Genomic DNA, 27,076 nt, shown 5'->3' on the forward strand with positions numbered 1-27,076 from the left:
GGCTCCATCAGTTGGGCTCCCGTCTACCACATGGGAGGCCCTGGGTTCACGTCCCGGGGCCTCCTGGTGAAGGCAGGCTGGCCCGTGCACCGCGGAGAGCTGACGGCCCGTGTGCTGCAGAGAGCTGGCATAGCAAGATGATGCAACAAAGGGAGACAAGCAGATACAGATAAAAGCACACAGCGAATGGACACAGAGAAGAGACAGCAAAGAATGGAACAAGCTGCAAGGGCGGAAAGCAATCAATCTTAAAAAAAAAGAGAGACAAGTGGGGGCAGTGGATTTGGCTCAAGTGATTGAGTTCCTGTCTACCGCATGGGAGGTCCCAGAAGAGACGTACAGGAGAGCAAGCTGACTCAATGGGGCTGGTGCAGCAAGCTGATGTGACAAGGAGGAAAAACATAATGAGAGACCCAACAAAGCAGGGAGCAGTGGTGGCTCAAGCGATTAAGCACGTCCCTCCCACACGGGAGGTCTTGGGTTTGGCTTCCTAAAAAAAAAAGGAAGATGGGCACACAAAAAATAGACACAGCAAAATGCAAACAATGAGGGGGTGGAGAGAAATAAAAAAAAAAAAAAAAAAAAAAAAGAGACAACGGGGGTGAGATGTTTGTTTGCTCTCCCTCAAAAGTAGTCCAGGGCTTGGCTGTGAATGTGCTCAGAGGGGCCAAGAGTCCTTTCCCTGCCTGGCGGGGACACTGCCTTCCCTTCCGTCCACACCACAAAGGACACTCCTCTCCCAGGGCACTCTGACCCCGGAGAGGCAGGAGGGCCGGGCTCCCGGGTGGGGCCTGGGGCCTGAGATCTCCAGGACTCACCTTCCAGAGCAGCACCGCCAGCAGCAGGAAGATGAGGACGCCCACCAGCAGACTGATGGCGATGATCCAGCCCACCACGTAGCCGCGGGGCTCCAGGTTGTGCAGGGCCTCGAAGACCACCTAGGGGGACAGGCAGGAGTGAGGACGGAAGCACCCGAGGCGCGCCTGGCCTTCGGAGGGGCCGTCGAGAGCCACGCGAGCCGCTCCCGCTCCCGCACGGGCTCCCTCATCTGCATCCTCGGGTTGGGGCTGGTGGCTCTTTCGCCAGTTGAACAGGCACTTGGAATTGAAGCTGCGAGTCTTGAAAGATCAGCCTGGGGTGGGGCAGCGGCCACCGGTGGCTCTGAGCGGAGGAAGAGGGAGAAACGGGTGCAACGCGGGGGCACTGTTGGGACATTGTCCTGAAGGCCACTGCAACGACCGGTGCAGGCCACTGCAGATCTTGTCATAATCTACAAAATCGAGTGGCGGGGAGTGTAAACGACAAGGTGAACTGTGACACATGCCCCGTGGCCAAGCTCCAAAACGTGGTCATCAACTGTGGCAAACGTGCCACACTGACGGAGGAGGGTGTTAAGGGGGGAAAGTGCGGGAGGGGGAGGGAGGGGGCATAGGGGGATCCCCGACATTTTGAATGTAACATTTATATAATCTATCTTCAAAAAAAACCCGAGTATATTAAAAAATATGTATTTAATAACAAAAAATAAATATTGTGATGTGAACGTAAGAGTAGTGAAAAACTTCAGGCCAGTTGTGTGCATCGCCTCCCAACCCTGCCTGCAGTGATGCCACAGCGGCAGGTGGCAGAGGGCCACGGTGGCAATGCTCATTGGTTCAGGTAACCGGATTTGTCTACCACCCCTCGGTGCTCTCCCCTCCCGCTGCCAGAGAGCTGGTTGCTGAGCACCATTCACACTGACAGGCCGGGGCTCTGCGGCTGGCCCGCTGGTCACGACGCAGTTTGGAGTTACAGACTCCTTCTGTCCCCTGCGGCCAGATGACCCTCCCTGACACATTCCAGCTTCCCAGCGCTGGAGACCAAAACCTCCCACGGCTCCCGCAGGTCGACCCAACCAGCCTTCTGTCACGCTGTGGCTGCCCTCCCCTTCGAATGCCCATCCCGTCCTGGGCGCACCTGTTGGAAGCCAGCTCTGTACGTGAGGCCCGGGGGAGCTCGGCTCCACCAGGGAGCCCCACTGCACAGCAGCCCGGGGTTCCTGCCGCCTGCACGACGCCGGGAGCAGCGGGGGGGCAGCACGCGGACTTGACACTGCCCAGCGTGCTCTTTTACCTTCTTGTTGTTTTTTCCCAGACATATTTTTCAATTTGTTTCTCTCCCCTTCTCGCCCCAGTTGTCTGCTCTCTGTGTCCATTCGCTGTGTGTTCTTCTGTGTCCGCTTGTATCCTTGTCAGCAGCACCAGGAATCTGTGTCTCTTTCTGTTGTGCCATCTTGCTGTGCCAGTTCTCCATGTGTGCGGCGCCACTCCTGGGCAGGCTGCGCTTTTCTTGCATGGGATGGCTCTCCTTACGGGGCGCACTCCTTGTGTGTGGGGCTCCCCTGCGCGGGGACACCCCTGCGTGGCACGGCACTCCTTGCGCACATCAGCACTGCACGTGGGCCAGCTCCACATGGGTCAAGGAGGCCCGGGGTTTGAAACGCAGACCTCCCATGGGGTAGGGGGACACCCTATCCGTTGGGCCACATCTGCTTCCTCTATTTTGCCTTCTAAGGGCCTGGCTCCCATCTCCTCCTCTAGGTGACCAGCCTCCCAGGACCACCACGAGGGGTCATCCTTGCAGAAGGCTGCCGGGAAGAGCTGGGGTGTGGGCAGGGGCTGGTGAGGAGCTAACATGTATCAAATGCTTCCCTGTGCCAGGCTCTGGGCTTTTTCCTGCCATTTTTTTTTGCCGAATCCACATAAGCCCCCCCGATGAAGAATTTAACACTCATTTTACAGAGGGGGACATGGAACCTGGAAGGAAACAAGCAAATTTCCCTGGATCTGGAGAGTCAGGATTTGAACTCAGGTCTAGCCAATCCCAACCCCCCAAAGCTGAGCTTGTCACCACCACATCCATACCACAGAATGCCTGGCTGGTGGTGGCCCTCCTTACAGACTGCCACTCACACGGGTAATTCACTGGTAATAAGGAAAGAAAGCACGACCATCCCTACCTCAGGGTCTCATTCCCAGGGCTGGGGCAGAGGGAGCGTGTGTGTGTGGGGGTTGGATGATCATCCATGAGGCACATGAGCTCCCACGGTTTCACCTGCAGATACTGAGGCTAGACACCTCATCGCTAGGGAAATCAAGGAGAACAGAAACCATTCCTTCTTGTCTGTCGGACAAAGCAACGAAAACTGGCTACAGAACCCATACTCACTAGCTGTGTGACCTCAAGCAAGGCATTCTACCTTTCTGAGCCTTGCAAAGTATGGGTAGAACAGCACGGCCCTGTAGGATTCAAGGGGATGCTAAACATAGAGCCTGGCACAGCACCTGGCAGTCTACGGTCAAAAGCGAAGGATGCCCTTATTCTCACCACTACATTGCTGGCAGGGAGATTTTTTTGAGGTTGTGAATGGTTGGCTCCTTTTTTTTGGTAGATTTAATTTTCCCCACCCCCTCATTGTTTGCACTTGCTTTGTCTGTTCATCGTCCTTGTTTCTTTAATAGGCACTGGGAATCTATCCCGGGACCTCCCTGGTTAGGGAGGCACCTAATTGCTTAAGCCACCTCCACTCCCTGCTTTGTTGTGTCTCTCATTATGTTTTCCTCCTTGTGTCTGTTGTTGTATCAGCTCGCTGTGCCATCTCACTGTTGGGCTCAGAAGGCACTGGGAACTGAACCTGGGTCCTCCTGTGTGGTGGCAGGAGCTCAACTGCTCGAGCCACATCTGCTTCCCATAATTGGCTACTTTTTAATTTTTAAAAACTATTTATTGAAGTGGAACCTACATGAAGTGGAACCTACATCCTAAGTGCCCAGCTCACTGAACTGTCACACACCGTGTGCTGCGCACCTACGGAAGCAGCATCCAGATCAAGAGAATGAATGGGCCCAGCATCCCCGGAGCCCTGCTCTGTGACCCACTCCAGGCATGGCCCCCAGCCTCCTGCCTGCTAATGGCCTAGATTAGCTTCACCTGCTTTTGTCTCTGTAAATGGAATGACACTGTCAACTCCTGTGTCTCTTTTCTCCCAGCATTGTGTTGAGAACATTCATCCAGGTTGCAGCAAGTTCATTCCCATTGCCATAAGGTATTTCACGGTATGCACACACCCTCATTTATTGATCCATTCTGTTGACGGAGGGCACTGAAGCAGTGGCCAGGCTGAGGATATACAAGAAGTGATTTTCAGGCAGCAGGCAATCCTCTGGGAGGTGGAGGGAGGGAATGGGCTCTAAAGTCTGCCATCAAAGCCCACTGCTTTTCATCGGGCTCTTGCCCCTACAAATCACCTTTCCCTTCAGAATCTCTCATGGACAGATAGACCACGAGGCGCTGTGGCCACGAGGCAAGAATTAGAGGTAGGAGCCTGGCCTCGGTGTGACCTTGGGCAGCTAAGACGCTAGCTCAGTTTCCTGCTCTGTGAAATGGGGGTGTGGCTACACTAAAGCACCTGGTGCCCGTGTAATCAAAGTTTGCTAAACCTTCTTGCTGCCAGGGAACTGCAGAGACAGGCCGTGAGCCCAGTGGGGGTTAGTTGGAAGGGCCAGTCCCTTGGGACAACCCAGATGGCCTCTCGGGGCCACTGCCTGCCCCAAGGCGTCTGAAATCGGCATCCTGGCAAAGCCACACTGGAGGTTTGGTTTGTGGACACAGAGTTGGAGTATCTGCTACAGTTCGTCTGGCAAACTCCCCAAGGAGGTGCCGTCACTTCCCTGGAGCATGCTTAATCTTTTCTATTATTTTTAGCAATGCCATTCATCTTGGACGTGGGTTTTATGCTCTGGCAGCGCCAGTTCCCTCCCATCACGACTCTGATAAACTCATCTGCGGGCGACGCTCCGTATCCCGCAGTTCCACGAAGTCACGGCTTAGATGAAGACCCAGGGGAGCGAGCAGTAAGCAGCACGGACTGACGGGTGGAGCGTCAAGACACACTGACAACCAGGCAGCTGGGAGATGCAGGTCGCACCTGTCCCTCTCTAAACAGCCTTTCCCTCCAGCCTCTGGTCTCCATCCCCAGAGCTCCAGCCCAAGTACGAGCCCAGCCTTTCCTCCCCGGCACTATTTCGGGAGCCTTGAGAGGCCCCCAGCTGGTAAGAGCTGTCTTCCTAAAACACAGTTCTCAGCCTACACCACCCATGGCTTCCCTTTGTACCGTCTAATCCAGGTACCTCTACAATCTGGTCTCCCTCCACCCCCAGCCCACGACATGTATCCACATCCTAGCCAGCTGGCGTAGGCACCCCAGGAAGGCCAGTGGCTCCCCATTTTTCCACAGGCCGCTGTCACCCCCTGGCGACATTCTTGTCCATTTGACAAACCCCAATGTCGCGCATCTGAAAAACGTTCCTAGCCTTGGATCCGTAATTCTGTACTTGAAAACGTACTCAAAGAAATGTAAAATACAGACAAAGTTTTATGCTCAAAGATGTTCTATGCCAAATGATGTCTATTGATGCCAGATTAGAATTATCCAAAACATTTAATAACTGGGGACTAATTAAGTAAATTATGTTTGATCACAAAACGGAATATTATAGACTTATTAAAAGTGATAGTTTTAAAGCTGGCTGGCAAAGTATCATTTTCAAAAACACGACTCACTGGACACATGTCAAAGATTTACTTAGTTCACTGCTGAAGGAGTCATAGGAGAGCAAAGCTAGTTCAAAGATGGAGCTAAAGGGAAACGGACTTTGGCCCAGTGGTTAGGGCGTCCGTCTACCATATAGGAGGTCCGCGGTTCAAACCCCGGGCCTCCTTGACCCATGTGGAGCTGGCCATGCGCAGCGCTGATGCGCGCAAGGAGTGCCGTGCCACGCAAGGGTGTCCCCCGCGTGGGGGAGCCCCACGCGCAAGGAGTGCGCCCATGAGGAAAGCCGCCCAGCGTGAAAAGAAAGAGCAGCCTGCCCAGGAATGGCGCCGCCCACACTTCCCGTGCCGCTGACAACAAAACAAGACGCAGCGAATAGACACCAAGAACAGACAACCAGGGGAGGGGGGGAAATTAAATAAATAAAATAAATCTTTAAAAAAAAAAAAAAAAAAAGATGGAGCTAAAGAATGCATAGTCCCAGGAAAAGAAGAATGTTCAAAAATTACGCAGTCTGATACAAAATTGGTTAATGCCCTACAGGGCAATAAACTATAACCTTTGGGATTACATTTCTACTAGAGAGAAGTTATTTGCATCTTCACTAGCAAAAGTCATTTATAACTTCTTGGTGTGATATACACACCAGGCAACTTTACAGAATCTGGGCTCTAGAGAGTTAGATAATCCTAGGGCAGGCCTGCTGGGCCAGTGCTTTTCAAATTTTAATGTGTCTAAAAATCGAGTGAGGAATCCTGTTAAGAGGCAGGCTCTGAGTCAGTGTCTTTGGGATAGGGGTCCAAGGCTCTACATTTCAAATAACCTCCCAGGCAATCCGAAGCCGCTGGGCCCATGAAGCACAGTTGAGCTGAAAGAGGCCAGGGAATGTTCCGGCATGCTGCTGCAAAGACATGCTGTCATCCTCGAGCCTGGTTTCCCAGTTTGATACTTTTAAAAATATGGCAATAATGCCGGGAAAATGATACATGCTATAACGCTAAGTGAAAAAAATCAGAATATCGACTAAATATATCAGAGAGCTAACTTTCCAGGATAAAAGTAGGAAATTTAAAAAGGAAATAGATGGTTTCTGAGATTAGGGGTATTTTTTTTCTCTTTTCTACTTTTTGCTACTTACATTTTTTAAAACTGAGCATTTTAAACGCAAATTTTAAAAAATCGATGAGACACCTTGCTTCAACATCCCCTTTTCTGAGAAGCTGCTTTCAAGTTCTTTTAGCAGAGAAAACCTACTGTAGCATCCCAATGTATAAAACAGAAAAAAAGTGGAGACTGGTTGAACGGAAGTGGGACCCAGAGCCCAGGCTGCTCAGCCTTCCTTTCCAAGCCCTGCCCTTCCCCACCCCAGCGGCAGCCACTGAGCCACCTCACGGGGGCTCAGGGGCTCACCAAGTTCAAGTTTAAAACCGCAGCCTGAGCACTTTACGGTCCCAGGTCTAAGACCTCCTCACTCTGTACGGGAACGACGCACCCTCCTGTCTGCGACAGCAGTGAACTTTGAATTCTTACACAGGCTTGCACACATGTATTCCTGTCACCTAAACCAAGATGTGTTGTGATTCACCAAAGCACACAGTAATGACTTAAATGTCCTTTCTGCCACGACATTAGGTGGAGCACGGATATGAAGCAGTCTGCAGCAAGAGAGGTGACGGATTGGAACCTGGAGTCTTTTGGAGCCTGCAAACGTTAGGTCTTTTGGGAGAGTCCTGGCCATTCATCCATTCACCTAGCGGCCTGTTGACCCATCCCTTCAGCAGACGCATTACGCAGCACCTACTATGTGCCTGGAATCGTGCGGATTCACTGACGAATGAAATAGGCAGTCTCTGCCCTCCTGGGACTTCTAGACTGTGGCGAAACCTGGCCGGTAACACAAATAAATGCAAAATCCTACTTGGCGGGAAGTGCCCCAATCACGTGGTGTAAGACTGGATACTGTGTGATGCGAAGGCCAGGAGTCAGGAAGGAGCTCTCCGAGGACCTGCCGGAGCTGACTGCAGAAGGATCGGCAGATGTTAATTAACCAAAGAGAGGGGAGAAGAAAGGGAGCGGAACGGCATGTGCAAAGTCCGCGTGGCAGGTGCGCACTGGCCAGGGTGCGATGGCTGCCCCTAGTGGGGCTGGAGCAAACGAGTGACCCAGAAGCCGCAGGAAACTGTTGCAGATGAGGCTGAGAGATTGGAAGGGTTGCAGGCTGCAAAACGAATCTTCTTCTTTATCTTAAGAGGAGTGGGCAGCCCAGAGAGGGTGTCCGGCAGGGATACGATTTGCATTTTGCAAAGAGCCCTCGAGCTGCAAAACGAACCTGGGTTGGAAGGCAGAACTGTATTGAGGGGTATAAGGGAACACAGTCCCAGTCTGAAGGCCGCTAGGGAAGAGATTTCCCAAGGGGAAAGCCACGTCTCCAATAAGAAAGGAGAAGGGAGTGAGAGGAGAGCAAAGATGGAGAGTGCAAGGGCGCCTGCTGATTTTGGAGAGGTGGAGGGAAGGGATGGGCACGGCAGCGGGCTGAAGCTGGGGGGCTGACGCTTGGGACACGACCTAATAACACGTAAGGAAGTGAGCTGCAGGAAGGTTTGTCTTGACCGAGTCTTCAAGGGGGGCGGGCAGCCCAGACACGGTGCCCCTTGCCTGCCGCCACCCGTGGTTGGCGCGCCAACGTTAGGGAGTGGCCAGGAGCCAACTCGCAGGGGGAGGCAGCTGGCGATTCTAAATGACAGCATTTGATTCGCTTCCGCGCTCCTGGAAGCTTTCATGCTCTAAACAGAGAAAACACGCCTGCTCTGACAGCCACAAGGGCCCAGATCCCCGAGGGCCCAGGTCCCACGATGGGGACACACCCGGCCCGCGCTCTGCGGAGGGTGGCCGGCGGTGCCGCCCCAGACCCAGGCCAGCTAAAGATCAGTCACAACAGCAGGGCGCTCTCCACGGTCGGCTGCACACATGCAAGTAAGTCTCAAAGGAAGGAAGGAATTTCTGTAAAACGAAAAGAGGAGAGAGAAGACAATCTGGGATGAGGAAGGACCTGTCCACCTGCTTGTGATTACATCTAATAGGTGGGGGGAGGCTGGAAGGATGCGGAGGAGAAAGGGTTGTGGGGGCTGGAAGAAGCGTTCTCAGCAGAACCCCGTCTTCCATGGCTCTCGGGGCACAGAACGCGCCCCAATTCCTAGCAGCAAGGAGCCTACAGAAGTGACACATGTGGACAGAAGACAAACCGTGCACCTGGCAAGACAGACATTAGAAATCTGTGCTATGACACACGGGGATGCCTGAGCTGCCCCCTGCCTGCCAGGTGCTGGCTTTCAGAGATCCCTCGAGCCACTAGGATGGGCAGGGGAGATGGGCAGCGGCCAATTCCTTTGTGGCGACGGACAGGTCACGTTTGTTCAGAGCTTCCCAGGTGCCGGGCACGGGGCCGAGAGGTTTAAATCTACGACTCCCACAAGTTCTCACAACCTCCTTTGAAGGGGAGGAAAGAAGGGAGTTGTTTTTTTTTTAAGCTCAAGCTATCCAAGGTCCCTGTTTTAGATTGAATTGTGCCCCCCCCCCCACCAAAGATACGGGTAGGTCCTTATCTCTAGCCCTGCGAACGTGGCTTTGCTGGAAATAGAGCCGTTACAGCTGGAATTAAGCGAGGTAAAGCGAAGTCACATTGGAGTCGGGTGAACCCTTGACCCAATATGACTGACGCCCTTAGAAGTAGAGGGAGTGGAGACAGACAGACAGACAGAGAAAAGACATGGATGGGGGCGAGATTGAGTCCTACCAAAAGCCACAGAATGCCCCGGATTGCTGGTGAGCCACCACCCGATCCCACGGACCTCAGCCGACACCCTATCGAGGTCTTCAGCTGCCAGGACTGTGCGATGAACTTGTGCCGTTTCAAGCCACCCAGTGTGTGGCACTCGGCTATGGCACCCGAGCCAAGTAAAACAAGCCCGAGGACTGCGAATTCTCTCGTCGGCATAGCTGTGCAACAGAGGAAGGATGAGGCCACGGCCGGCAGAGTTCCAGAACCCACTGGCCACCAGGACCGAGCAGGATGGACTTCTAGGGCCATCAGAGCCAAGGGTCACTTCTAAGAGGGCCACCACCATGACTGCGCCTCCTACCGCCTGCTCAGCCAGGCCACCACAGCTCAGAGGCACAGCGGCTAAGAGAAGACTCGTGGCTTGCCAACGGGCAGACTGGTGGCCAGTCCTGGCTCTCCCATTCACGATGGACCTCAGGCAGGTCCCTTCACCTCCCAGAGCCTCAGTTTCCTCAACAGAAGATGGAATTAATAGCACCTTGTTCACAGGGCAGGGTGAGGTGAGAGTGACAGTACAACATGGGCCTTGAGTACACACAAGAAAATCCACTGCAGTGAAGTCCTTGAGCATAACACAGAAGTACCTGTTGAGTGGGGCGCCCGATGCTTGAGGGGAGAGTATTTCCATCTGTAGCCAACACTGCTGGTTCTCTGGCCGGATCTTCTTGGATCCCCTCCACTAGTTCTGTATGCCCAACTTGCTTTTCAGGCTTTTTTTGCTCTAGGGTTTGCATCTTCTTAAGAGGCCGCTTTCCCCTCGGGTGCGTCAAGAGGGTGAGATACGTAGGAGTTGGTGACCCTCTGAGGTGGTCCCTAGCCAGTGGCCAACAGGTGCAGGTGTACAGAAACTCAGTTTCCCGGCTTCACTGTGGGACAAACTCTGAGGAGTTATTGTGCTCCAGAGTTCCCCAGGGAATCAGGCTTGGGCTAGGATTTCACCGGAAATCTTATCTGTGCTTCCCTTCTCCCCTTCCCCTAGCCTGTCTCCCTGTTTCTTTCATGGAGCACTAAACACTACCCCAATAAACCACTTGCACACACACACCCTCACCTCGGGATCTGGTTCCTTGAGAATCCAATTTAAGGTGCCATCTGACTTCATCCGAAATGCTTGATGTTCCCTTTTCTGCCTGAAGAATTCCTTCAGTACTTGCTCAGGGGTCACCTTCCATGGAACCTGCCTTTATCTGATCAGCACAGGAGTTCTTGGCATACTAGCATACTGTGCTGCAGGTGCACGTGTGTGTATAAGCTGTCGGTGCCCCCACGAGGCTGCGGGAGACTTGAGGGTCAGATTTTGTCTCATTCGTATTTATTGGTGTACAATTAGTGTCTAGTGAAAAGACACTAATTTCACTAGACAATTGGTGTATAGTGAAAAGAATTCAATCGACCAGACTTCTACAGCAGTGGTTTTCCTGGAATCCATAGGGCCCTGGGGTTCAGGGACGGCACGCAGAGGCCACCAAAGGAAAACGAGAAAATGAATAGAGGGAATTTCAGGTACCCCATCCCTGATTCAACCAAAGCACACTTCAATCAGAAAAGGGTTCTGCAGCTTAGAAATGGGTTCTGCAGCTTAGATGACGACGATGACGACGATGACAGGAATAATGAATGACCACTGGAGATCAGTGATTTAGAGTAAGTTGAACCTAGTTCTTGAGGATTTGGGGGAAGGAGAGGTGCCCTTTTCACTTGGTTCGTCCTCTTGGGCATCTCCCTCTGAAACGACAGCCCCCATTAAGGGGACCCCACGTGGCTGTGTCAGGCAAGGGGCTGTAAACTGAGATGTCATTTAATCCCTCCCAACTCCTGCCTACTCCCAGCACAACCGCCACACCCTTTTACTGGTGTAAATCTACCTGCCACTTCTCTCCACGTCCTCCATCACCATCATATCTTATCACCATCATATCTTGCCAGGGGACAGTCACAGCCATCTAACTGGCCTCTTTATTTCCACCCTTGTCCCCTCTAATTCACTGCCCACATAGTAGCTGGTGAATTGTTTTGAAGACTTTACATTGGACTGTGGCACTCATTGCTCCAACCCCTGCACCTACCCACCAGCTTTTTGGTCTGGACCCCGCCTGCGTCTCGCCGCTCCTCTGCTCATCAGGTTCCGGCTGCTCTGGCCTTCTTCCAGTGCCGTGAACATGCCGAGCTGTCTGGGTCTTCACGTGGCTCTCCCTGCCTCTGGGACACTCTTCCATATGCTGGACGAGCTAATTTCTTCTCACCCTCCAGGTCCGGATGCCTCAGCTTTCTTGGAGAGCCATTCCTCGACCCCCTTGGTCTAACGCAGGCTAGATATCCTCTCATGGCCCTACTCTCAATGGGAAATAGAACGTTTTTTTGCATGCTTGTTTGCTGCCTGTCACCTCACGGTCGGCTCTGTGGGGGGGCAGGGACCATGCCTATTTTGATCCTTATTGTGTCTCCGGGGCCTAGGACAGCACCAGGCCCTCAGAAGGAAGCCTGTAATGAGAGCCACCGAACGAATAAGCAAACGATGACCATTAGTAAACATGAACTCAGGGGGTTGGCAAACCCTACTGGAATTTTCTCAATTTCTGACGGTCAGAGCTTAATTCTTGCTCCCATCCAACATGTGGGGCTGGTTGGGGGGACAAGGGCCCACCACCTTCTGATGATGGTACAGGATGAGGAAGGCGAAGACCTCCCACCCCCCTCCTCTTTATCCTACATCTCAATATAAGTCGAGACCCAAGGTCGCATGGACCTTAGAGAAGAGAATTTTAACGGAAATTGGCCACACAATGGTAAAGAACAAGTCACAGTCTATTTTGTGACAGTAAAGACTATAAACTTTGTGTGAGAAGCAGCCCAACAACCAAGAACTATGAAAGGCATCTTCTGGGATAAGTTTTCTTTACTGTGTTAGATTATGTCCCTCTGGCTGACACATCCCAGCTTGCGCCTTTGGCTGGGGCAGTGGTGGGAGTGGAGAGAAGGGGCGACTCGCACATGGGGAGGGTCACTGAAATGCTGTGGTGCACCGAGCACCGGTGGCATGCCAGCTATCCTTCCGGGGGCTTCACTTGGGGTCACTGGACCTCCTCAGCACCTCCAGGAGGTAGGAAGCAGCTCTCCCATTTGAGGGAACTGAGGTTAGTGGAGCTTACCAGACACCCAGAGTCACATATAGGAACGGAAGGGATGGGATGTGAACCCAGGCTCTCTCACTCCAAAGGCGCCAGCTGCAGTGTCCCCGTGTCAAAGAAGAAAAGGCCCCAAGACGAGGAAGGGCTTCCTGAAAGGGCCAAGATGGGAACCGCACCTGGATGGCTCCAGAGAAAACCAAATTGGAGCTTGCTGTCCTTATCCACGAGCGCGCGACTGGGCAGGCTCATTCAGAAGCGAAGGCGCGGCCACCGCCGCGAGGCCCCGGGCTGGGGTCTGTGCTCAGCCCGAAAGGGAAGCCCCAGCTGTGGTGAGGGGAGCTGCTGGGCTTCGGGGGCCCCTGGGTTTGTTTTTTTCTGCCCCCCCCCATTTGTCTGTTCTCTGTGTCTATTTGCTGCGTGTTCTCTGTCCGCTTCTGTTGCTGTCAGCGCATGGGAATCTGCATCTCTTCTTGTTGTGTCATCTTGTTGTGTCAGCTCTCCGTGTGGGCAGCACCATTCCTGGGCAGGCTGCACTTTCTTTCGTGCTGGGTGGCTCTCCTTACGGGGTACACTCCTTGCGTGTGGGGCTCCCCTACGCGGGGGACACCCCTGCGTGGCAGGGCACTTCTTGCGCGCGTCTGCACTGCGCGTGGGGCCCCTGGCTTTTAATGGAGGTCCTTAAAGCCAGCCAGCGCCTTCCCCTGCAGCCTGGATACCCAGTCCCTGTCCCCACGAGCCTCAGGGCCTTCCCACGTGGCTGAGCGACTGCAAGGGCGGGGGCAAGGAGCGCCCTGCCAGGAGCGAAGGGCCCTGGATGCCCTCCTTGGCGCAGCCTCGGGCGTTTGGGGTCAGCCGCCCCTCCTCCCCACGGAGGAGCATCCTTCGTTCCCAGGAGGAGGGGGCTTGGGGTTCCCCACGAGGGAGGGGCGTGCTTCTTCTTCCAATTAGAGCCCCCCCCACTTCAGGGTGAGGGAAAGCCCGGCCGATGGTAGGGGGCTCCAAGCAGGAGGTGAGCGCCTCTCTGGACCGATGGTTCCCACAGCAGAAGCTTTAGAAAGGCCCCAAACATGTGCCCTGTTGAGCCAGCAAGGAGACAGCACCCCGTCAACCACTTACTTCTCAGGACTGAACAAAACCAAAGGCTGCAACCCACCCCCGGCCATCGCTGGGCAAAGATTTTCATGATTCCTCCTTAGGATTACAGCTTGCCCGGGAAGGTGCCACCAAAAAAGTGGTCTGAATGACCGAATGAAGATGGCTTCAGACGGAGCCCCAAGAAGAGCCCGGGGGTGGCTGGCCTGGCACTGACCCCTGATAGTACAGAGACACCCTGGGGGGACGTGTGTCACTTACTAGCAGCGCAGCATTTATACTCTCATGCTGGGCACCCCCCCGCGTGACTCTCAGGGTAAGGCAAAAGGTCCTTCCTTCCCCCTACAAGAGACGGAAATGCCAGCGACCCTCTTTTTCAGAGGTGACCCAGGGTGCTGGAAAGTTCCTCCCCTCGGCCAGCGGGAGGCTGTGGCCAGGTGTCTGGCCGAGGTGGCCCCACACCCCGGCCCCTCGGCTCCTGAACCCCTCTCTGTCCTCAGTCCAGGTCTCCGGCCTTCCCGGCATTTCTGAGGGACCAGGTATCCCTCCAGCCCATGCCGGTTCTGCTGACGTGCGACAGGGCCGGTCTCTCCTGCGGCCCCTAAGTCCCAGCCTGGAGCCTGCTCCACACGGCGGGGACCTACGCATTCACCCGGCTATCCAGGGGTGAAAAGCACCCGTCCCGCTCTTAAAATAGAACGGGCACAGGCTCCTGGCGGAACTCACGCAGGCTTCTCCTCTAGACTGAGAAGGGCGTGTGGTTTGGTGGCCCGCGGCAGCAGGCTGATTCTGTAGACTCTTGGTTTGCTCTGGGGAGCTGTGGGTCTCAGTTGTTGGGAGACTTGGGAAGCGGCTGTGGCTCAATCGATCGGGCTCCCATCTACCATAGGGGAGGCCCTGGGTTCGCGTCTCGGGGCCTCCTTGTGAAGGCAGGCTCGCCCACACGCCACGGAGAGCCACCCGCCTGCAAGTGCTGCGGAGTGTCCACTCAGCAAGGTGACGCAACAAAAAGGGAGACAAGGAAAAACAGAAGAGCGCGGAGCAAATGGACACAGAGAGCAGACAGCAAGCAAACCATAAGGGGGGGGGCGATAAATAAAAAAATGTATACATATATGGGAGACTTATTGAGTCTTTGTCCTCATCTGTGGGCCCCACTGGCCGATACGGGGACCAGTGACAGCCCCCCTCAATGTCTTCTGATGCCTAACTAGGGCTGCCTATTCACGCGGCACACTCTTCTGTCCAGGATGAATTCCTTTTCTTTACGAAAGCCAGCCTGCCAGGGCGTGATGTGCTACTTTTGGGGGCTCCCTGTCCATTTTTCTCCACCTGTCCCCCTGCTCCACTACACTCTCTGAAAAATAAGGGTGGTCCTGAATTCTGAAATCTAAGCATCACTGGCATCTGGCCAGCAGTGCCTTGAGGTTGCAGTTGCAGAGGTCTCACCTGGAATTTTCAGGTTTGGGCTGTACAAAGCCAGGTGAGTTTGATGTAGTGGGCCTTGCATACAAGCTAACACCCCACCTGGAGAGTACCCCAAATCTATTTCTTATTAAACAAGGCAAATGCCTCAAGAATCTACTATTTCTATTCCAAAGTCTCTGGAAAGCACTGCTTTTACCACTGCAGAAAGAAAAAAGTCAAAAAACAAAAACACAAAGAATTACAGGAAAAGGATCACACTTTCCTATCAGTTAAACTTATCACCATGTACATTTTGTGTGGTCAAAAAGCTGGGTGTTTTCCTCTTCTCTCCGTCACACTGGTCAATACCAGCCGCAAGGACATTTCCTGTTCATTCTAAGGTCAGAACAATTTGGTGCCTAATCTAAAATCTTGTGAAGTTTTGCCTGATTTAAACTTGGTGGCTAGCCTTTCTGGAAATTCCCCTCCAGACTGACGGCTGACAGAACAAACACGCAGGGAAGAATGTGTTTGTTCTAAAAAGGAAAACCTCCTACTCAGAAAAGATTATTTTTTCTTCTGCTAGAAAAGTTGAGAACAGATTATAGAACTTCATCTTAGCCCATGGACTGAAAAGGCAAAGTTACGGAAAGGAGGGTGAAGGGGGCATTCTCAGACTCCAATGTGTGCTCATTTTTTCTTAGGAGTACAGAAAAAAAAATCAGTTGAAATGAGTTTCTTCCCAAGAATTCTTGATAATGAAAATATCACCATAATGCTCAAAGTGAAACAGTAATTAATAGAAGTGGTATTTTGGGAGAGTACAGATGACTCAGAATCCAAAAGTGGGAGATTAAGTGATGCTTTCCTGGATCCTACAGCCTAGTTTTCTGAAAGAAGGCAACATTCCCAGTGAGATATATATATTTTCATCTATACAAGGGCTAGGGTTAGGGTTAGGGTTAGGGTTAGGGTTAGGGTTAGGTCACCTGTAGGAGACCTGTTCATTACTTCCATTAGCTTTTATATGGGAATCTACCCACTGCCAGCACATTCCAAACAGCTCATGTTAGACAAGTACTTCTTTCTATAAAACTTTTTAACAGAGCTATAGCAATAAGCAGTGAACGGCCTCTCTTTCTCTCCCCTGCTGAAAGTTTGAATTAGCAGTGAAATGGCCAAAAGGCAGGGTGGAGAAGGCAAAAGCCAATTCCAAATATTTGACCTGCCAGAAAAACTGACCCTAAGCAGTGAAGAAGCTCAATGTCATTTCATTTGATTTTTTAAAAGATTTATTTAAATTTAAAATTTACTCCCCTGCATTGTTTTGCGCTCGCTGCCTCCTTGTTGCGTGCTTTATTAGGAGGTGCTGGGAACTGAATCTGGGACTGCCCGTGTGGGAAGGAAGTGCCCGATAGCTTGAGCCACCTCTGCTCCCCATTCGATTTCTATAATTAAAATTACTGCTTGCTTGGACAACTTCTGGGTGCGTAGCACAGCACAAGGTCTGCATTTGACATTCCCTTGCTGCATTGAGTGTGCAGAGCCTAATCCTTTGGGCAGCTTTTACACCCCCAAGTCAGGGGATTCCTATTCATCCTGGACCAGGAGCCGACGTTCTTGTCTCTTGCTCACCAAAAAAGGGAACAGACCCCAGGATTTATTTTCCATGTGAGCCCTTCCCACCAGGCTCCTATAAAAGTGGGCCCTGGTCCCATCTTGTCCAGCCATTTAGACACGCGTCGTCTCGCTGTTATCAGAAAGTGAGTAAACGATCTTTCCTTGTGAGTAAATGATCTTTACCAATTTGTTACTTTTTATACATTTGCCATAGAATGTTGACTCTTCCAAGAGAGAGCCAAGTCTCCCTCGAGACAAGATGAGTTCCGGGAAAGGGATGCAAAAAACGGACCACACACCCATGTAGAACTTGAGTGTTAACGCAGCAATTAAGGGACTTCCAGAACGGAAAGTAAAATCACTTCAAATAGAGAAAACAAAACAAAACAAAAGAAGGGATTGCATAGCGCCCTGGTGAGAGCAGCTCACAAGCTGCTGCTCCCCCAGGACCTGAGACCGTGGGTACCAAACAAAAGATGAGCCTTTCCCCCCCCTTAGAACAGTAAAAGCCAACAGCCAAATCCCAAGGTCACGCTCTCCCTGCAGATGCTCTCCTACGCCCCCACATCCAGGCCCCGTGGTTTTCCGCGTCCTCCCACATCGCCGAGGCCTGAATGTCTCCACTTCGGGGAGGACGAGCGGGCCACGCAGAGAAGGAAAGAGCGGTTGCCAAGGCTTGGCTGTTTGGCCGTGACCCCTGCCAGTTCTTCAAACCACTTGCTTTAAAGCACCCAGTGCTTATCCAGGGCGCAATGGGACTGGCAAGGCAGGCGAGGGTTCAGGGAAGGGCCTGAGAAAGATAAAAACAGCCTTGGCTTCAGAGTGGAAAGCCGAGGTCCGTCAAGGGTACTTCCAGACTCTTTTCCTTTCGGCGGGCCTCAGCAGGGAAGCGTCACACAACGATGGCACCCTACAGAACAGCGCTAGCCCAGCTGCAGCACACCGCAGCATTTCTGCAGGGGGCACGGAAACTGAGGCAGGACCGTCCCGGGCCCACCACGAGCTCCAATTCCAGCTCCATGCCACCCAGGTCACCCAGCGGCCCTCCCCCTCTGGAGAGGGCTGCACAACCTCCAATTCCAGCTCCCCGCCACCCAGGTCGCCCAGCGGCCCTCCCCCTCTGCAGAGGGCTGTTCCTGAGGGGCGGGGTGGGGGTGGCTCACCGTCATCTCCTCCGGGTTCCCGTTGGCTACTTCCACCACCCTCAGGGCAGGTTCCACCTTCACCTTGGCTCGGGCCATGAACTGGATGACCGACGAACTGTCCTGTGGAGGAAGCCACACAGCTTGCTGTAAGGTTTTTCCGACAGTGGCAACGGCTGGGCCTCGAGGTAACAGGCAGAACTGAAGTTCTAAGATTCCGTGTAGACCAGACAAAAGAAGGAACAAACGCACTCCTCTCCATCCCAGGCCCCCAGAGCACGCGGCCAGCACCCAGCCTTTCTCTTGAGAATTCCCTCCTATCATGGAGGATGCTGAAAACTATGGAGTTTGTCAGCCCTTAACGCATGCAAGCTTGTGTGCGATGGTTTGGGAGAGGTAAGATATGTGGATATTGATACTGACACATTCACAAAGAGATGAGAATAAATAAAGCTGTTTAATTAAGTACAGCAAATCCAGGCCTGTCATTGCCCAGAAGGCAGCTGGTTTGTATTTTTTAAGCATCTGCCTGCTCTGACCACAACCCTCAAACCCTCCACACGAGGTAGCTTTAACTCTTTTCTTTTTTTTGGTCTTAGATGGAATTGTTTTGGAATTAAAGCTATTTAACACTGAAAGGAAGTACTGATGGAGAGACGAGAAAGGGGGATGCACCCAGACTATAAATGATCCATGTGGATGTAAGAAGCAATGGCCCAAGGAGAGAGGGGAGTGGGCAGGGGGCACTTCTAAGATTCAGGAAGAGTTCACCAGCCAGAGGTAGTCAGTGCCCACATCCAAAGCCACTGAGCCACATGGTAAGAAGATGGCTCCAAGGCAGGGAGGAGAAGGGACTTGGAAAGGGACAGGGGTTGGCAAAACGATGGCCTAGGGAAGGGCCAGCACCGAGCCAGGGGTGCGGTGGAGATGCCGCACTGATCACTGTGCAGAGGCAGCCGGGCTTCCGTGGTGCAAACCGAGGGCAGGCGTGGAAGTTTGGTATTATTATAAAATAGATACTGGATTGTGTTGGTAAACTGGTCTGTCCCTCTGGGCGTATTAGACTGTAAAAGATTCAGAGGTTTCACTTTTACTTTATTCAATCAAGATTAGGATTTGACCACATAAGTAGGGTGACTCAATTTGAGTCCCTCTGCCTGCGCCCCACCTCACGCCTTTGTGGGCTGTATAAACAGATGCTCAATCAGAGGCAGGGAAGCAAATACACAGAGGAGGAGAACACAGAGAGTGTAGCTTTGGACACTGCAGCCCCAGGGAGAGAGACGAGCCTTATGCCAGCCTACAGCAGAGATCGGAGGAAGCTGGGACCACGGAGCCTTAACAGGAAGAGGAAGCTGAGCCCTGGCAGACGTCGGCAGCCATCTGGGTCCAACACGTGGCAACAGACTTTGGTGAGGGAAGTCACTTACGCTTTATGGCCTTGGGACTGCAAGCTTCTACCCCACTTAAATAACCTTACAAAAGCCAACCGATTTCTGGCACTTTTCACCAGCACCCCTTTGGCTGACTCACTCAGCAGGCAACCACGGCATGCTCGGCAGCCCACGTTGGGGACCCCACCCCCTGGGGGGTGCCTGGGGCTCTGGCGGCACCGAGCCTCCCTGTGCGCCCACCCACTTCTACTCAGCTTGTCATGCAGGGAGGCCTGTATTAGGTGCTTTGACCTGCTCCTGGCTACATCTCCTGAAATGAAGCAAATGGAGAACTGTCCCTACGGGGAAGAGTCTCGAGGTGGCCGTGTGCTCACCTCCACAAAATCCTTCCTGGGATGACCTCTGCACAGTTTACCTGGGAGTTATGCACAAATTGTTGTTTTTTTCTAAACAATAAAACATGGGCGGTGGACTTGGCCCAGTGGTTAGGGCACCCGCCTACCACATGGGAGGTCCGCGGTTCAAACCCCGGGCCTCCTTGACCCGTGTGGAGCTGGCCCATGTGCAGTGTTGATACGTGCAAGGAGTGCCGTGCCACGCAGGGGTGTCCCCGCGTAGGGGAGCCCCACGCGCAAGGAGTGCACCCCGTAAGGAAAGCCGCCCAGCGCGAAAGAAAGTGCAGCCTGCCCAGGAGTGGCACCACACACACGGAGAGCTGACACAGCAAGATGACGCAACAAAAAGAAACACAGATTCCCGTGCCGCTGACAACAACAGAAGCAGACAAAGAAGACGCAGCAAAAAGACACAGAGAACAGACAATCAAGGTGGGGGTGGGAAGGGGAGAGAAATAAATAAATAAATAAATCTTTTAAAAAACCCAATAAAACATATTTCAAATGCTTCCAGGAAGCATGCCATTCAAATGATTTGCTCTAGTTAATTCATGTGCAGCAGGAAATAACTTAGTATGCAAATAATATTTTTTTCCTACCAGTTTATCGGTTTGGTGAATTTTGTGGTTTTATGTATTATGTATTTTCAACATTGGATATGAATAACCATCCTAATAACCCTGGATGACGATGAGGAGGATGACAATAATAAAGAATAACCGTGAAGTTCAAGGCCCAGCCGATGGGGCACCCGGCACAGGACGAGCTCCTGGAGGACGTAGAAAATGAGGTGAAGAGAAAGCCTCAGGGTCTGGAAGAGCACTTTCAACGAAATCTGAATCCTCTGCATGATTTAGAAAATCTGATCCCACATTTCAAAGGAAAACTTGTTAAGGGCAAGACAATAAAACCTCAAATTCCCTCGTCTGGGGCCAGACCTTGGGGTCAAAAGGAAAATAAACACAACTGGAGGCGCAGGCAAACCACGAGGCTGGCCCTGCTCCACAGGCCGGCTCCAGTGCCGCGCTGTCCTCAGCTCCCCGAGGGCGTCCTCTCCGGCTGCAGGGGGACGCCACACCACATTCCCAGCCCCGCGGGCAGCTGGGGCCCTCGCTGGCGCCCAGGGCAGCGTCGTTCCAGGCTGTCCTCTGCTCCTGAAATTTCTGCAGCTTTCTGCCGAAGGGCACTCAAAGAATGAGCCTCCGACGCCCACATGATGCCCCTCCGCTGGCAGCTCTTTGGCGTGGGGCTCCACTGAGCCGGATGGACCACGGGAGGGTGGTCGGGGGCGGGGAGGACATGCTCCTGGGCAAAGGGTCACCACTGGCAGGGAGATGCAAAAGGACCGGGCCCCAGGGCTGGGCCCAAGGAGGGCTTGAGGTTTGCAAGGAAGTGCAGACGGCTGAAGCGCAAGCAGCAGGAGGTATCGGAGGGCCTCCCACGGTCAGTGGCACGGCCAGGGCCCTGGAGGCAGCCGCCCACGTGGCACAGGGGGTAATGCGGCAGCAGTGCCATCTGTCAAGGAGGGACAGGGAGGGATGCAGAATCACATACCCTACCTGGGGTCTGCACAGACCCCCTTCCGGAATCACGGCCTGGCCAGCGGGGCTCTCATTCATTCCTGGTCCTCTCCCAAAAGGGAGAGGTGCAAGAGAGAAGCACTGCTGTGTAAGCCCAACTGGCCCCAAAACAGGTTCTCCTAAAAGCAAACCAGGGAATCAAAGCTAGGTCTCCATGGGTGTGAGAGCGGCAACAGCTACAAGCAGAAAGTGGTAAAAACATCCGGTATCCCCAGTGCTCGCATGTTCTCCAGGCAATGAGTTACAGCCACGACCAGTTTAAAACAAAACAAAACATGGAAGGGCTTTTCTAAGGATATTCATTCGCAGGCTAACGGGGTTGAATGGGCTAACACATTTAGTCTTTCCAAAGGAAGATTACTACATCTCTGTGGCTAACACCCATGTTTTGTTTGATCTTCATGTGTAATTATTTGCACAGCATCTTCTTGGAACTGGTCTCTCATACGCAGCAGTTCTCCTCTTAATATAAATCATGGCAAGTCTGTGTGATTCTTCAAGGGTCGCCAATTCACCGGGGGTATTTTTTAATGAAATGCCTTTGATAAACTCGTAACAACAGAGTGGCCTGAGGTTGAAAAGTTGGACCTCCCTGAAAAAAGGTGTCATCTAAAGCAGGGGTCAGCAAACTACAACTTAGAGGCCAAATCCGGCCCCCTGCCTGTTTCTGTAAATTAAGTTTTATTGGAGCACAGCCATGCTCATTGGTCTGACTACTGTCTAAGGCTACTGTCGTGATACGGTGGTAAAGCTGAGTAGTTGCAACAGACATACATCTGCGAAGACTAAAATATCTAGCCTTTTACAAAAAAGTTACCAACCCCTGATCTACAGTGTTGTCCCCAGACCATCAGCATTAGCAGCATCTGGGAGCTTGTAGACTCTGACACCATGCCAGGAATCTGTGTTTTAACAAGATCTTCAGGTTATTCTGATAAAGGCTTAAGGGTGAGAAGCTTAAATGTGGAAACAAAACACCTGGTGAGAGGAAAGCAGATTTGGTTCAATGGATAGAGTGTCTGCCTGCCACATAGGAGGCCCAGGGTTCAAACCCTGGGCCTCCTTGACCCGTGTGGCGCTGGCCCACGTGCAGTGCTGATGCGCCCAAGGAGTGCCCTGCCACGTGGGGGCATCCCCCGCGCAGGGGAGCCCCACGCACAAGGAGTGTGCCCCATAAGGAGAGCCGCCCAGAGCGAAAGAAAGTGCAGCCTGCCCAGGAGTGGCGCCACACACACAGAGAGCTGACACAAGATGACGCAACAAAAAGAGACAAATGCCCAGTGCTGCATGACAAGAATACAAGCGGACATAGAACACACAGTGAATGGACCGAAAGAGCAGACAATGCGGGGTGGGGCGGGAAGAAGGGGAGAGAAATAAATAAAAAATAATTCTTTAAAACAAAACAAAATGCCTGGGGAGGTTGTTAAACTGAGGATTCTGACCCAGCAAGTCTGGGGTGGAGCTCCCAGGCTGCACTTCCAACAAGCTCGCAGGTGCTGCGGGGCCTTGGACCACACTTTGAGTAGCAAGGACCTGGTATTCTTCCCCCGCATCTTCCAGCAGCAGGATTACAAAAGGCGCTAGCCAGGAAAAGTTTTACAGGGGCAGCCCGAGTTGGATGAAGAAACCAGTTCAAATGTTCTTGAAGGAACCGAGAGCACAGCCCCTCAAGACTCACCTTCTTCAATATTTCTGTGTTCAGCAGCATGTACACATCTATGGTGCGACTTTCTTCTTTAGCGAGTGCGCTAAGGTTACAATGCATTGTTAGACAAGAAATCCCTGGCTTTTCACAGTCCTGAGAAGAAAAATCAGAGAGTTGTCACATGTTATGAAGAACAGAGACAAATCCACGGTGATTCATAGCCCAGCGGACTCCAGGAGTGCCTCTTTTCCTGGCGACTAAGGTAATTCCAGGCAGAGGAAATCATTCCTTCCGGCAACCAGAGGGCAATATTGGGATTTCCTGTGTGGCCCCAGAGCGTGTCTTGGAGTCAGGCAATCATTTAAGCGACTATGAGGAAGCTGCTCGTTGGTTTACTACCGGAAAAAAAATTGAATTTCACAAGGAGGAACAATTCTTTTAAGAAGAAATACATTCACATATTCCAAAAGCATTCTTCTTATGAGTTTTAAACCCAAATGTATTTCTCGTCTAGTTCTGTGATAGCTGTCTGTGCAGTGGCAAACACACTTTCATGTCCATTTTTTCAGTCAAGTCAGATCAGAGGGCAGGAAGTCATGGGACTCTTGTTCGAGAAAACACAATGAATTACTCGTAGAAATCTAATTTCCAAATTTAAGTTACAAAAGAGGAATTTCTCTTTTGTGTTATAGGAGCCAAAATGAATATACTTACCCTCATGATGTTTCATGTCTGAGGTAAAAGTTTCAGCCAGACACAGAGTTCTAACTATCAAATAACTAGATATCACTCTAACTAAGGCTTTTAAATTCTAAGGGCTTTTAAAATCACATGTATCATCAGCATCACAGAATTTTTAAAAAAGTCCAGGCCTTCCACAGGGCAAACAGTTCCACTTCTATTGCAGGAGAAGAGAGTGAGGAAAGAAGCAATAAATGTGGGGCCAGAGCTGAAGTGCAAGGTGTATGGGCTGAAACAAGGAGCTAAAGAAATATAACCAGAGATGTGGGGGAAGAGGCTTTGGAAAAGCTTTATGATTGTATCTTCAATAGTGTCACAGTAAAAAAAAAAATTAAAAACAGGTATAACTTACATACAGTAAAGAGAGCAAATCTCAAGTGTACATCCCTATAAACTTTTACATAGTTTACACCCTGGAAACACCACCCAGATCTAAGATGTAGAACATTCCAGCATCTCAGCGGGCTCCCCTCCATCCCCTTCTCAGTCAGTATCTCCCCAAAGTAACCACTGTCCTGAAATCTATTCACCATAGATGAATTTTGCCTATTTTTGAAAAACTTCTAATGGAAATCTTACAGTATGCATCCTTTAGTCTCTGTCTTCGTTTGTTCAGTAGCATGTCTGTGAGATTCTTTCAGGTTGGAGTGTGTAGCAGTCATTTGCTACTTTTCATTGCAGTGTAAAGGTCCAGTATATGGATATACCACAGTCTCATTATTCATTCCCCTGTTGATGGGCATTTGGGTTGTCTCCAGTTTGGGGCAATTATAACTAACACTTCTGTGGACACTCCTGTGCATGTCTTTTGGGGGAAACAAGTACTTATTTCTCCTGGGGATATACCCAGGAGCGGAATTGCAGGGTCGTAAAGTATACATTTGGTTAGTTTTAGTAGATACTGTCAACAGGTTTCCCAAAGAACCTTCACTCTTGTTTAGACTCAAACTAGTTGTAGAAACTTTTTACTTTGTGCTTGGTGGATTTCAAAGGCTTAGCCTTTCTCAGGCACTTGTGTTTGGGATGTAAAGTTAACACTTCGATGGAAATTTCAGGCTGAAGAATAGATGACCACAGTCTTTATGACTTTATGAGTCTACTTGATTAAAATCGGATTTGAGAAATAATCCATTCCAACCAGAGAACTGGCCCCACATTTCAGATTTGGCTCCCTAGTGAGAACCATGCATGCTACCCCAATTCCTGAGCAAATTCTTACCAACACTTTTCTTCCAGACTTTGTGAAAAAAGCAAATATTGTGTGGAAGATATTTTCTTGTTCTTGAGGGATGATGCATGGGGTTGGGTTCTTCTGGAAAGAGCAATTTCCCTTCTCTTGGCTCACCTGAAAATGAAAGGAGACCCATCAGAGCGGTCAGTCCCAGGAGACTGGGGTTTCTCATTGTAGAAACTATTTTCCCGCATCCATTCTCCAGTGGACAAGGAACTAAAAGCTGAAAGGTAGAAGCTGTAACATCAACAGGACCAAACTATATGAAATGTGGATCCTAAGTCCCAAAAGAATCGAGATGAGATGGCAGACAACATGCATGCGAGATGTGACTAGGAAATTTCATAGGAAGGAGCAAAGTGAATCTTCCATTTCATAGTTCCCCAAGCACACGTACAAACGTCTTTACAGCAGCTCTCTCAGAAAGCCACTGATGCTCTTTATCCACATGGGAAAACTGAGACGCAGGGAGTCACTTGCCCAAAATCACTGAGTCGAGAAGTAATGGAGCCCCAAATCCTCAAGATTGAGGAATGAACAAACACAAAGGGGAAATGCAACCACGGACCAAAGTACACACTACTATTGTAGAAACGGAAGAACTTTTAACATTGACATGAAGATAGTGGCCACCAGAGGTCCCAAGGGGAGGGGGAAGGAAGAATGGGGGGACATGGGGTATTTTTAGGGCACTGGAATGGTTCTGCATGATTTTGCAATGATGGACCTAGGCCATTATCCATTTTGTCAAAACCTATAAAATTATATGGTGTAAAGTGTAAACCATAAATGTAAACTAGAGACCATGGTTAGTAGCAATGCTTCAATATTTGTCCATCAATTGTAACAAATGGGCCATACACATGTAAAATGTTATTCTTAGGGGAAAATGTGAGAGGGGGAGGGAGGGGGGTATATGGGAATCCCCTATATTTTCAATGTAACTTTTCTGTAGTCTAAAACTTCTTTAAAAATAAGGTTAAAAAAAAAAAAGGAGTAACGGAGTCATATTTTGAACTCAGGTCTTCTGAAACCACTGCCGATGGTTTTCAAACTGTATTCCACGGCACACCTAGGTTGCTATTAAAAATCCCTTACAAGGTATTGTAAAGAAGGGAAGGGCATTCAGTGGAACTGCTTTAGTGCCCATCTCTGCTCCAACGAGAGCATCAACCACGTGATGGCATTTAAAACCAGGCTTTGTTAAAAAAAAAAAAAAAAAAGCTGCAAAGCCACTGCACTGAGCTGAGAAGGAACTTAGATGCCCGGTAAACTCTTAGTGAGTTGTCTGATCTGCCTCTACATGATCCCTGATAGCCATGGAAATAGTTCTGAGCAATAGCAACATGAAAAACAAAAGAACAAAAAACAAAACAAAACTGTGTGTGGTCTTCCAAGGTGATTTATTTAAGAAACGTTATTGTTGATGCCTAAATTGAGGAATTGTTGAAAAAACTATGCAGGACCTGAAGACTGAACTGAGCTTAAAGTCAGGCCGCAAAATTAATCCCAAGTGATTCATGAATTAGGATTGTATTTACAATTTCATTTCTAACCAGACTAATCTGCTTAAACAAAACCCTGCCCCGCCTTTAATAACCTCGAGTAAAATACTGTGAGTCTGAATTTATTCAGGAAAGTTTTAATTTCTCACTCACAGCAGGGAACACAATGTAAAGTTTTTACACGAAGAAATGTTTAACTTAAGATAACAATGTTAATCTTTTCATAATGAAATATAAAATAAGATTCCCCCAATTTTACTAAATCAATCCCTATTTTATCTTTGATCTGAACACCTTTCAGGATTTATTATTCATGCTTGAAAATAAGTAAAGATTTCCCAAATTAGCTTTTAGGAAAAAAAGTATGGCCTAGTATTACTGTTCTTGAAAAAATGTCTCATTCTATGGGATTCTCTCAATTACTTTATTTGGGCTGCAAAATTTGGGGAAGACACACAACCTAAACGGCTTCATTCACTGCTGGTTGGGATGCTTCCAGAGGTCACCAGAAGGAACCAGTGGGAAGAAGGCAATGCAATTTCATGCAGCTATGGAGTTATTCCAGGGGTGCAACTGCTGCATAAATATTTTAAAGCTCAATTTAGAAAGCAATACAAAAATAGGAGGGGTTAGGAGAGAGAAATAAATAAATAAATAAATAAATAAATAAATCTAAAAAAAAAAAGTTCTGCATTCACATAAATTAGAGGAATTGAAGATGACATACTGTTGACTAAACAAATGGCTGATCTCAAAAGATACACA

The 27,076-nt window shown here is 50.6% G+C and overlaps 1 protein-coding gene across 2 annotated transcripts in view; it reads right to left on the reverse strand.

Moving 5' to 3' along the window:
* ITGA9 (integrin subunit alpha 9) overlaps positions 1-27,076 on the reverse strand; it is a 391,370-nt gene that overhangs the window by 21,994 nt on the left and 342,300 nt on the right. For both annotated transcript variants that reach the window (XM_058290624.1, XM_004471164.3), the window contains exons 24-27: positions 24,795-24,920; positions 22,868-22,987; positions 17,839-17,940; positions 819-938 (exon numbers count right to left, since the gene is read on the reverse strand). In XM_058290624.1, the coding sequence (XP_058146607.1) occupies positions 819-938; positions 17,839-17,940; positions 22,868-22,987; positions 24,795-24,920 (468 nt within the window). The remainder of the gene's footprint in view (positions 1-818; positions 939-17,838; positions 17,941-22,867; positions 22,988-24,794; positions 24,921-27,076) is intronic.

The sequence above is a fragment of the Dasypus novemcinctus genome, chromosome 31 (assembly GCF_030445035.2).
Source record: "Dasypus novemcinctus isolate mDasNov1 chromosome 31, mDasNov1.1.hap2, whole genome shotgun sequence".
In the NCBI taxonomy this organism is placed as follows: domain Eukaryota; kingdom Metazoa; phylum Chordata; class Mammalia; order Cingulata; family Dasypodidae; genus Dasypus; species Dasypus novemcinctus.